At 34.0% G+C, this 12,804-nt stretch overlaps 2 protein-coding genes across 2 annotated transcripts in view; one reads left to right on the top strand and one right to left on the bottom strand.

The window, feature by feature from the left end:
• LOC119603549 (serine-rich adhesin for platelets) overlaps positions 1-12,804 on the top strand; it is a 265,419-nt gene that overhangs the window by 7,789 nt on the left and 244,826 nt on the right. The window lies entirely within an intron of this gene.
• LOC119603552 (lipopolysaccharide-induced tumor necrosis factor-alpha factor homolog) lies at positions 4,944-5,714 on the bottom strand. Its single transcript, XM_037955597.1, has 2 exons — positions 5,262-5,714; positions 4,944-5,168 (listed from the first exon to the last, which is right to left on the bottom strand). Exons 1-2 carry the CDS (start codon positions 5,591-5,593, stop codon positions 5,072-5,074), a joined length of 429 nt encoding a protein of 142 aa, XP_037811525.1. The 5' UTR covers positions 5,594-5,714; the 3' UTR covers positions 4,944-5,071.

Raw genomic sequence — 12,804 nt, 5'->3', positions numbered from 1 at the left:
GACAACCATCAGATAATCTATCGGATACAAGTCAATAGTCCCTAGTTTCAAATTCCATCAGAGGTCTAAAGTTGTAATATCTTAATCTGTAATTCCTCCAATGGACTTACCATGATCAAGTCCACTATGTACAGAATTTTTGTAAGATTGTCGTGTAAAGGTTTGACTAAAAAGTCGTAGAAAAACTGCTCAAACCGCATACCCAGTTCTGCAGAGATGTGTTACCCCGAGAGAGCGTTTTACGTCGATAGAAACAAATAGTAAACGGGCGGGGCAAGGTCTTGACTATAAGGTGGGGGGACAAAACTTCAAAAATGCTTCTTCCTAATTTTTGTATGATTGTCGCATGAAGACTCAAAGAGTCTTAGAAAAACTGCTCAAACCGCATACCCTATTCTGCAGATATGTGTAACCCAGAGAGAGCGTTTTACGTCGATAGGAACAAATAGTAAACGGGCGCAGGAAGGTCTGGACTATAAGGTGGGGGGACAAAACTTCAAAAATGCTTATTCCTAAATAGTTTTTACAGATGGACGAGTACTGTCATGCTGGAATATAACGCTTTCATATTTTGCTGCATATTTTGAGTGATTTTTGTCTAATTCACAATACCAACGAATCAGTTGCATTCGGTGCAGGTTCCTTGTGATGGTCTGGCCAAATTTCAGCAGCTCATCATAGTGCCATGGATATTTGGCTTTGGCATCGATTCGGTTATAAATAAAAATGTTGCTTGTGCAATGTTAATATTTAAATGATACTCTTCGACCTTGAAGAGAAAATTAAAAATTTATTAAAAACAAATTAAATATAAAATTACGTCAGTTTTAAATTAATTTTAATGTACTTAATCCACACTTTTTTCTTATCTTTGAAAGAAACCTAAAATTGTTTACAAACATTAAACATTTTTAAAAATATGCACTTATTTCTTTTCATATCCTATACAGCTAAGTTTGACAGGATTTTCGGTGTTTATGTTGATATTTATAATGTATAAAAATATTGGTCCTATATCACCCATCAATTGCAATATAAACCTTATATACCCCTTCTTGCTCATCTTCCTTGGTTCAATTTCTTTCAGCTTTTTAAAACGATAATATGATAATGCAAAGCTTTGGCAGAGAATGTGAAAAGTTTCCTACCAGAGTTTAACCGATTTGATCTTAAATTCATATTATGAAATGTAGTTTTCCTTTTCATATCTGTTCTGACTCATGCTAGTTTATACGCACCCAGTACTGACTGATTCAATACGTGTTGTTTCTGCATCTATGTAGATCGTGGTATCGCAAGTAAAATTTGGTCTCATAGATATAAGTCTAGCCGATTCAAACACTGCATCTGATACATAATTATTTACAGAAAATACTAATTTTCTTTCTTTGCACTATACGTGCAATATCATTGTACTGATTCTGTTATATATGGCCTCAGTGTAAGTGGTTCCTTGTGTCCAACTATTCTATTTTTTCCCTCAATAAATGCATTTTTCGTTACGGGCCACTAGACAATACATCCATGTTCCAGTATTTGTTTAACTATAGCTTTGTATATCCTGGAAGTTTTTCCTGTCTATTTAATTTTATAGTCAATGGATAATGCCAGAGTTATTACGCCCATTTTTGGGCAGTTCAATATAGACACTCTTTCGTTAAGATACGTTATCCATTTTAGTTTATAGTGAATGTATGTTGACCATTCTTCCGCCAATATTTGGGACAGTTGTAAATAGATATTATTTTCTTTGTAAAACGCAACATCTCTCTTTTCTGAGGATTAATAGGTAATAAAATTTCAGAATATAATATTTCGTTATATATACAACAATAACAATATAATAATATACACAAATACTTTTTACCTTGAACTTAAAGTAGAATTACAAACTTTAAAAAATTTTGCATATGCCAAAATTTTGCTTATCTTAAAAAAACAAATATATATTTTAGACATATGTAGTTATGTGTATTAGTTGTTTCTAAAACATACTCAGGATTACAAAATAAATTTTTGGAATAATGATAAGAGTAATAAACATGTATGTACTCGTATATGCAGGGTCTATATTCAAAACTCACTATCTACAAAACACAAATTTTTAAGGGAGTAACAAAAAACGTTGATTCGTCAGCATTTTTAAACTATATGAAAGACTTTAATTAGCATGACACATATTTTGTAGTACATATTAAGTTCTAATTTTGAGTTCAGCTTGAAGTAAATTAGCTACATGTATGTACATATATTAGGTGCGGTTCAGAAGTGATGATTTTTAACACGGAAGACAAATATCAACCAAAAGTTTCTTATCTGTTATGAAATCTGGCCATGTCATAACTGGGAAACTGTACCAAATACAACTGATCCGTTTGCAGCGAACATTGGTCGAAAAATGTGTGGCCTGATATGAAAGCGTAATATTCCATTATTACAGCTCTCAGCAACATTTTGTAATGCTAAAAACCATTTAGAAAGAAGTGGTTGACATGTTTTGCCTCACCCACCTTATAGTTCAGACTTTGCCCTGTCCGACTACTGTTTGTTTCACTCGATGAAAACTCTCCCTCTGCAAACCTATTCTCTTTAGAACGGAATATCCGAAATTCTTTTGATTCCTTATTGGTCTCATTTGAAGTGAACATTGGTTGAAAAACGCCCAAAATGTGTGGCCTGATATGAAAGCGTCATATTCCTTTATGACAACGCTCAGCAACATTTTGCAATGCTAAAAACCATTTAGAAAGAAGTGGTTCGCATGCTTTGCCTCACCCACCTTATAGTCCAGACTTTGCCCTGTCCGACTACTAGTTGTTAAACTCGATGCAAACGCTCTCCCTCTGCGAACCGATTCTCTTCAGATCGGAATATCCGAAATTATTATTTTGATTTGTTATTAGTCTCATAAGGTGACGATATATTATAAAATTGATTACTATAGCTGTGAAGAGTTTTATTACTTATTGCACAGAAATTTTTTGCCCACAACTGCATGTTTGTTAATAGAAAACTTAACTCTCACATGTATAATCAAAAGCTTTTTCTTTTGCAATTTTTAAACGTAAAGCACCACCATAGACCTACATAGACCAGTTCATACTATTTATACCCTAGACCACTATAGTGTGAAGGGTATTATGCGTTTGTGCTGATGTTTGTAACGCACTAAAATATTAGTACTATACCCTTTAAGTATACCGATCGACACAGAATAACTTTCTGAGTCGATTTAACAATGTCCGTCCGTCCGTGTGTCCATGTAAATGTTGTTATTAAAGTACAGGTCGCAATTTCACGTACACGTTTCTTTTGATCCAAGGACGAAGCCTATTGAAAATTGTTCAAAACGGTCCATTATTTCACCTAGCCCCCATACAACTGAACCCCCCGAAAAGGGCTTTTGAGCTCATAAGTATGTATAATATAAATGTATCTCGATAAAAGTTCGAACAATTGAGTTTAATACAAGCCTTGATGTCCTTGCCGAATTTTGAAATGATCGGACTTCATTTGAACCTAGCCCCCCCACAAAGCCCCCTTCGGAAAGTGACTTGAATATCCGCAAATCACTTATTAACACTGTAATTGCAATATAAATGTATCTCGATAAAAGTTCGCACAACTAAGTTTTATACAAGCCTTGATGATCTTGCCGAATTTCAAAATGATCGCACCTCATTTGACCCTAGACCCCATACAAAGCCCTCTTCGGAAAGTGACTTAAATAACCGCAATTCACTTATAAACACTGTTATTGCAATGAAATTAATCACAGACAAATATTATATATGTAGATATAAATTTATCCAACCCATTTTATCGGGATCGGTCCACATTTGCTCCTATGGGCCTCTTTCAGAAAATTAGTTTTTCGTCAATAAATTGCTTAAATAAATCGGAATCAAGGTAATATTCAAGATAAATAAAAAATAAATCAAATTTAATATTCATAACTAATGTAGGGTATCATATGGTCGGCCACGCCCGACTATACTTTCTTACTTGTTGTGTATTTAAGTATTTATACCCCATCTCACTATATGGGTTATTGTACTTATAATCATATAAAACCTAAACAAATATAGATTCTGATTTTATGATATTCGTCTGTCCAAGGGAACAAACCTATTAATTTTGATTTAAATCATAACCTTCTAATATATAGTAGTTTAGATTTACTATAACATAGTATCTATACAATATTATAAAAACCTATAATCAACTTGGTGCCCTTAATCCTATGATATTATATTTACATTTTTATAAGAATCACCTAATACTTGTTTTTGGCCTCATTTAAATATATAGTGGCCGGCGAAACCACGATATTTTCTTACGTCTATATTATTAATACTGTGTCTATTTTTATACTCAACACTTAAAGAGATAGTCATTCCGTTTATATTGGTACATTTGTACAGAACTAAATTAACCACATTTTGACTCATAAGTTTTGCAAATTCGATGTATTCAAAGTTTTTAGATTTTAACCCAAGTCCATATAAAATGTTATCTTTCCCAATTCAAACTGATTGTCATATTAACAGGTTTTGAATTACAAGTAGAGTGATGAAATTTTATGCTTTAGCATGTACCAAAATCTCTCTATTAAGTTCCATACGGATCGGTCCATTATTCACCCTAGTCAGCCTTTTTATAGAAAATTACTTTAATGTCAATACATTGTTTAAAAATCATTGTAAGAAGAAAAAATTAACAAAAATTATTTATCATTAGCAATTTATAACTGAAGAGTTCGATCCATAATTGACTCAAGACCCCTTCCTTCGAATATCAAGCTGATTTTCATATTAATATCGATATTTGACAAGGTTTTGACTGGTTAAGATTGGACATAGATTCATATATAACGGGGCCCCACTAATTATTATTTATTTAATTATTCTGATCAAGAATGAAATACCAATTTTTTTATTCGCTTTACAACTGTATTGTAAACAAAATATAGAAGTTTTTTATAATAATATTATAAATCGAATATATGTATATATGTATGAATGTATATGTATACATATGAATATGTATATATGTTTAAATATTGTTCTCTTTATGAGGCATAAGTTCCAATGTATGCTCCACACATGGGACAGAAATGATTTGCATTGCGGCAAGAATCCATGCAATATGGTATACAACAACAGCAGCTAAAAGTACAGTTTTTTACGATCAAAATATGAATACAATTCAGAAAAAAAAAACAAACAAACAAAAATAATAACAATGAATACAAAACTTACATAGTCCAGGAAAGCAATAGGCATGCAAAATGGGTTTTAGATGTAGAACGATGACGTACTTCTGTTTCAATGCGACAACGACAACTGGGACAAGTCATTTGCATGGATTTTGGTCCTACGGGTTGGGGAAACATTGGTTGATTTGCCATAATCTGAACCGTAGTTGCAGTACTAGGAGGACCAGCAGCTGGAGCACTTGCCGACGGTTGGGCAAAATTATTATTATACATTGGTGGTGGACCGTTATTGACTTGTTCCATGTCTATATGCTGTTGCTGTTGAACGTTTTGTAGTTTATTTTCAACAGGTCTGTAGGGATTTTTAGTATCCATTAATATGAATCGATATGTATGTACCTTGTTGTTCTTTTTTTTATATATATATATGTAACTGTACAACTGTAGTATCCGCGAAACTTTTGATGAATACAAACTTCGACAACTGACTAAAAACATAATGTAGAGAAAACTTAAAATTAAGCAGGCAACATTTTTAAAGTGTTGCATACACTTCAATTTTAATTTACATCCTATTTTTTTTTTGTAAGCTATGTACTATAGGGGTTTAATCTTGTTATATTTCGTTGACCTGTACTTCAATTTCTAAGTAAGAGTATTCGATTTCGAGTTTTGGTTCTTACAAAACTGGTTTATTTTGAACTTCATTGCTATACTGATATTATTAAAGTAATTTTCTGAAGGAAACCTTAAATGGGGGCTTGAGTCAAATAGGTTCCGATTATGATGAAAATCGGAGCACCATTTAGTTGTATATATATAGAAGTATGTAAACTACATCAAATCCGAAGAAATATATACTTAGGCTACTATCGGCCGCCTCATCACATAGAAAATGTTGGTGGGAAAAAACTCAGTTTCCACGTTATCGTTCCATAGAATTTTCAATAATTGTTCCCGATCATGAACAAGTATGAGCGATATATTCGAATATGCCGAATCTTATATACCCACCATCATAGCATCTGCTGTAATAAAATAGGTAGTTGTTTGTGTACTTGGGCCAATCATGGACCAAGTTCTTCAGAAGAGTGATTTCTTTACGAAAACAAATCATTGTTGTCCCTTTTATCATAATACCTAAAATTTGGAACGATTTATTAATAATAAACTGTTTTTTGTAAGAGGTCTATTAAAGACCGATCCTCAAAACATTTGGTGAAGGGGATCTTATATGGGATTATAGGGTCTGATCTCCATAAAATTTAGTAGAAAGTCTTTGGTTCCTATAAAACTTGTTTGGGCTTATGTGGGTGAAATCGTTGACCGATGCTGCCCATATTTGTCGACAGTTCTCTTGTTCTTTTTGTTCGGACTCTATCATGGTTTTGAACAGATAGACAGAGAGACGGACATGGCTAGATCGCTTTAGAATCTAATAAGGATCCAGAATATATATACATACTTTAGGAGATTTTAGACGAATATTTCGATGTGTTACTTACGAAATGGTGATTATAAAAAGAAAGTTTCACTGTCTTCTCCTTAAGCTCTATATCAGAGATACAAGCCGATGCAAAGTGATCGGCGGCGGCGGCGGCTTATTATAGAAATTATCGGCGGCGTCAAATTTTACTTTTTCTTCAGAAATTGACCCTACAAGCGTTTCTTATATTGAAAAATCCCTGTATAATAGTTAGTTATATAGAAACCTGTCTCTATATAAGCTTTTCGAGCCCAAAGATGTCGTCGCCGGTACAGCTCGCCGTTTTTAACCGTCTCGGTCTGTATCTCTGTTCTACATTCGTCTGAATCCGTTCGTTCAATTTTATATAATTGTAACCATACTCCTGTGTGTACCATCGTACTATGGTTCTACCCACTGTTTCATTACTCCAAGTGGTTGTTGTTGTTGTAACAGTTCCACTGTGGCCGATAGTTCTTTCCTGAAATTAGAATAATAAACACTTAATTATTTGAGTTTGTGTCTGTGGGTGGAAGGGGGAACTGGAGAAACTGTGCCACCTCAGTCGGTGGTATGTATGTGGTCGTATGGGATTCTATTATCCTTAGTTTTAATTCAGCCCTCGTTGCTTCGAGTAGTTTTGGATTCTTCGGGTTATTTTATGGTTTATTGTAAGTATAATCGATCTTTCTTTGCCTATTCTTTCTGAGTAGCCTGGTCGAATACTGTTTTATGGATCAAATACTGTTTTAGATTTAACCTTAATCCATGATATCGTTATATGTTATTCTCTATTGGTGCCATATTTATTCTAATCTAATTTACACATTTCATTATTGCACGGACTTCTGCCTGAAAGATAGTGTGGTGGTTTCATATAAAATTCCAAGTCCGTTCTTTCTCTCAGTTTAGATCCATCCATATAGCATCGGATTCCAACGGTTGTTTGTTCTATGTTTCGCTTGACATTAAACAAATATTATTCTATCTGGTATTAGTCTCTCTCAAAGTAATCGATTCCAACTGTTGTTTGCTCTATGATGCGCTTGATCATAATGTTCTATTTGGGATTAGTGTCACAAAGTAACCGACAAATTGTGTCACTGCTATGCGATCGGATACATCCGATGTTTATATATAGCCTTACAATATATCTAGAAGAAATTTTTGTGCAGATTTTTGTTGCGATACTATTCCACAAGGACCCCAATTCGGGGCTTCGGTTCGGATGTGTGCTAAGTGAAATAATGGAACGATTACCTACAGCCAAAATTAAAGTTTACTAAATTTTATTAAGTTATCTGATTAATATTGAAAAAAAAACGCTAATATAGCATCACTTTTAACTGGATACTTTTGTTTATATGATTACTGATTAACGATCCAGCGTTTCTCAAAGTTTTTAAATTTTTATTTATTACATTATTACAAATTATATTGTAAACTAATTTAACGAGCAGGGTAACGATGACCTTACGTCCGTTGTAGAGAAGTAGACTAAAGTCTCTGATTAGAATAGAACCTAAGACTGATAAACTACCAACTAGACTATCGGGACGCCCTTGGTTTTTTCTTAAATTATTTGTTTTTTTGAACACTTGTAAAATGACTCAGTTTATTGTTGTTGAAAAGGAAGTGTATCAAAAATTATAGATGGGTCTTACCTTGACACCGACTAAAAACAGAATAGTGTATGTATTCCGTATTAGAAGTTTCATATGATTACCGCAACTAAATTTCTCATGTACATATATTTTAACTTAAAGGTTTAATTATGTTTCTATATAATTATTTAAGAACCTCTGTAGAATAAGTAAATGTTTACCACATTAGCTATGTTCTACATGTACATTAGAGATGAGTGAACCAGCGATTTCTAGAGAATATCGTTCTAAGTGAATATGATTTGTAAACAACTGCGCCCGCAGTGAACGCAGGTTTTCCTTATAAATCAAGACATGATTAATATTTTTCGAATTTTGGTTTAAAAGTAAATGTTTTTGCAATAGATTTTATTGAATCGAATACTTTTGAATGACAACTTAATATAAAACTTCTAAAATATATACTACTAAGCAAAATCAAATTGGTGACATCAGAGCTAGGGGAGTTTTTTTTTATGTGAAAAGATTTTTTTGCATGAAATGCAATAAAATTTTACAATATTTAGAACTTGAAAGAACTACATTGCATGTAACTGAAAATTCCCAGTGAATTAACAATCACCGTGCTTAAATCGCATTCGTGGAAATATCGCTCATCTCTAATGTACATTATTTTTGTATTCCCTAGCTTCCAAACGTGCTGATATAAACTAAATTCGATTGTTTGCATGTGATAAGTTTACGGAGTTGTATATATACTTCATTTTCTACAAGATTGGCATAACTGAAATATCGGATATTTTGAACTGTAACGTCAAAATAGAAACCCTTGATATCTCGAATTTTTAGCCATTAAAAATGTAGTTCAAATAAGAAACCTATTAAATTTCACTATCACAAACTAGTTTCATTTTACGAATTCCATAATTTATTCGAAAGTTTTATAAGAAATGTTAAAATATTGTGTGACGTTATTCTCGAAACTATATTTATTGAGTTATACCAGTTTTAAGTGTTTGAGTAGGTACATACATAAAGATGTATGTATGTATGTATGTTATTCATATGTATTTATTCAGCATATATGTATGTATGTATTTCATTTATACTTTCGATAATCGTCTTACATACGTTCAGCTTCGAGTTTACGTCGCTTGAGTTGTTTTGAAACAAAGACCGGGGATTTCCCGGTATGAAGTGAAACAATTTGTTTATGTTAAGAAATTTGTATCAAACCTCTAATAAGAAATTTTTCAAATATAAAAACTTTAAAGAATTTTAATTTTATTAAAATTGCTTGACCTTTTACCAATTAATCGCTTAATCGACACGTTACCTATAAGGATCCTGAATATATACTTGGTTAGTTAGTTAGTTAGTTAGTTAGTTAGTTAGTTAGTTAGTTAGTTAGTTAGTTAGTTAGTTAGTTAGTTAGTTCGTTCGTTAGTTAGTTAGTTCGTTGTTAGTTAGTTCGTTATTGTTTTCGTTAGTTAGTTCGTTAGTTAGTTAGTTCGTTAGTTCGTTAGTTCGTTTTTTCGTTAGTTAGTTAGTTAGTTCGTTAGTTCGTTTCGTTCGTGTTAGTTCGTTCGTTCGTTCGTTCGTTAGTTCGTTCGTTCGTTCGTTCGTTCGTTCGTTCGTTCGTTCGTTCGTTCGTTCGTTCGTTTCGTTCGTTCGTTCGTTCGTTCGTTCGTTCGTTAGTTCGTTCGTTTCGTTCGTTCGTTCGTTCGTTCGTTCGTTCGTTCGTTCGTTCGTTTTCGTTCGTTCGTTCGTTCGTTCGTTCGTTCGTTCGTTCTTCGTTCGTTCGTTCTTCGTTCGTTTCGTTCGTTTCTTCGTTCGTTCGTTCGTTCGTTCGTTCGTTCGTTCGTTCGTTTCGTTCGTTCGTTTCGTTCGTTGTTCGTTCGTTCGTTCGTTCGTTCGTTCGTTCGTTCGTTCGTTCGTTCGTTCGTTCTTTAGTCGTTCGTTCGTTCGTTCGTTCGTTTTCGTTCGTTCGTTCGTTTCGTTTCGTTCGTTCGTTCGTTCGTTCGTTGTTCGTTCGTTCGTTTGTTCGTTCGTTCGTTCGTTCGTTCGTTCGTTCGTTCGTTCGTTCGTTCGTTCTTCGTTCGTTTCGTTCGTTCGTTCGTTTCGTTCGTTCGTTCGTTTCGTTCGTTCGTTCGTTCGTTCGTTCGTTCGTTCGTTCGTTCGTTCGTTCGTTCGTTCGTTCGTTCGTTTCGTTCGTTCGTTCGTTCGTTCGTTCGTTTCGTTAGTTGTTCGTTCGTTCGTTCGTTCGTTCGTTCGTTTTCGTTCGTTTCGTTCGTTCGTTCTTCGTTTCGTTCGTTCGTTCGTTCGTTCGTTCGTTCGTTCGTTCGTTCGTTCGTTCTCGTTCGTTCGTTCGTTTTCGTTCGTTCGTTCGTTCGTTCGTTCGTTCGTTCGTTCGTTCGTTCGTTTCTCGTTCGTTCGTTCGTTCGTTCGTTCGTTCGTTCGTTTCGTTCGTTCGTTCGTTCGTTCGTTCGTTCGTTCGTTCGTTGTTCGTTCGTTCGTTCGTTCGTTCGTTCGTTCGTTCGTTCGTTCTTTCGTTCGTTCGTTCGTTTCGTTCGTTTCGTTCGTTCGTTCGTTCGTTCGTTCGTTCTTCGTTCGTTCGTTCGTTCGTTCGTTCTGCGCTTCTTCCCCCGTTCCTCTGTGGGCCTCGCCCTCGCCCTCTCCCGGTTTACTAGACTAGAGCACTAACCACTAACCTACCGGTGGCCACGAATATACATATGTATACATACATATACTTAATAGGCTCGGAAAATTATATTGTAGAAATTATTTACGGAATGCGAAATTTCTCACGATCTCCCACATTGATGAACTTCCCCATCTAGGTGTAAATGCAATCCGGCGGGAAAGAGGTGCTAACAGTACCTGTAGTCTGCCGGGACCATAAACTAGTGGTGCCAAAAGTATCATCGGCCTTTCCTTAAATTGAAATGGGGTCGAGACGGTAGTCCACAGGGCAGAGCTTCGGACTTTGTCTTGTCTCGGTTATTGGAGAGGTCCCTTCGGGGCGCACGTAGTGGCTATGGTTTTAAACTCAAACTCGCGGGAAGGTAATGTTGTTTAAAAGACTGATACACGGTTAGCTATATATATTCTAGGAAAGTTCGGTGCTGAAGAAGACAACAGATGAGTGATTTTGGGGCTAAGCATTGGAAATGAGTTGTGTGTCTAATGTATATGTTAAGGGATGGATGTAGGCCTCACCTATCCATATACATAGATTGTGTATGTCGGATGTTTTAATCTATGAATGTGTAGGATAAATGAGAAATTTGTATTTGAATTATTGAATTTGAAGTCATTTTCGGAACGGGACTTTGTATGGGGTCTAATTATGAGCTCCCAAGTCTTATTCGGGGGTACGGTTGTATGGGGGCTAGGTAAAATAATGGACCAATTGCAACCATTTTCAATAGGCTTCGTCCTTGGAATAGCATGTGTCAAATTTGATCATATTATATTAAAAATTGCGATCTTTAGCGCACATCAAACAGACGGACGGCCAGACGGACATAGCATAATCGACTTAGAAAATGATTCTGAATCTATTGGTATACTTTATGGTGCAGGTCCAATATATGTGGGTGTTACAAATATCAACATCAACAAAACCTGAAACAGAAACCCTCCACACTGGTGTAGTGTATAATAACCTATTACAGTTCACTAGATAATTGTCTAACTTGTTTTAAGATCAAATTAAAAAGATATTTGTAAAAATAATTATTCATATTGGTTTTTAAAAGTAATTCCTTCGAAAGAATGATTTTCGAGTTAATCTGTTATTGCTTGTAACCATAAAAAATGTTTAAATAAATTGCGCCTTAAAGCTCTCAACATGTTTGGCTACATAAAAATGTGCAATTTTAAAATAATTTTAAATATTTATTTAACTTTTTATTTAAAGTAATTTTAGTTAAAATAATTTCTGTATTTTTCCTGTTGTTTTATTTAAGACAAATGTTTTATGCTAATGTTGTAAATTATTACAATCTTAAATGCAAAACAATAAATAAAACAATTAAAGTTGTTAAGACCAGGGATGGATCACCAAACCATACATATTTATTTTTTTTTTTTTTCAAAAATGTTAAGTAATAATCATAATATCAACACTTGTAATACACTTTTTGAGATATGACCTTTAAAAGCCCATTGCTGAAAGACAGTCCTTTAAGCCCATTCTGACACTTTATATAAGAGAATGTAAAACCTTAAAATAATACCTTTTATAAAACAGGTTTGTTAACAGACTAACTAATATTGATTAATTTTAATTGTTCTTACTAAATTATAATTTTGACAACATCTAAAAATCTTCATAAATTTTCTTAAACATTTTATCGCAAAAATAATAATTGTATAACACAAATAAAATTTGCATTAAATTAGTCGACGTAGATGTTATTTGTATGTATTAAGGACTTGCTTTGTAATTTGGTCAATTGGTCAGACGTTATAAACATAAACTTTCAGTTAATATTTTCTTTCTTTTTTTT

The sequence above is a fragment of the Lucilia sericata genome, unplaced genomic scaffold (genome assembly GCF_015586225.1).
Source record: "Lucilia sericata isolate MDLA Ls3-8-SP2 unplaced genomic scaffold, ASM1558622v1 Contig000311F_arrow, whole genome shotgun sequence".
In the NCBI taxonomy this organism is placed as follows: Eukaryota; Metazoa; Arthropoda; class Insecta; order Diptera; family Calliphoridae; genus Lucilia; species Lucilia sericata.
Note: the sequence above shows the minus strand (reverse complement) of the source record. Positions and strands in the feature narration are given on the sequence as shown.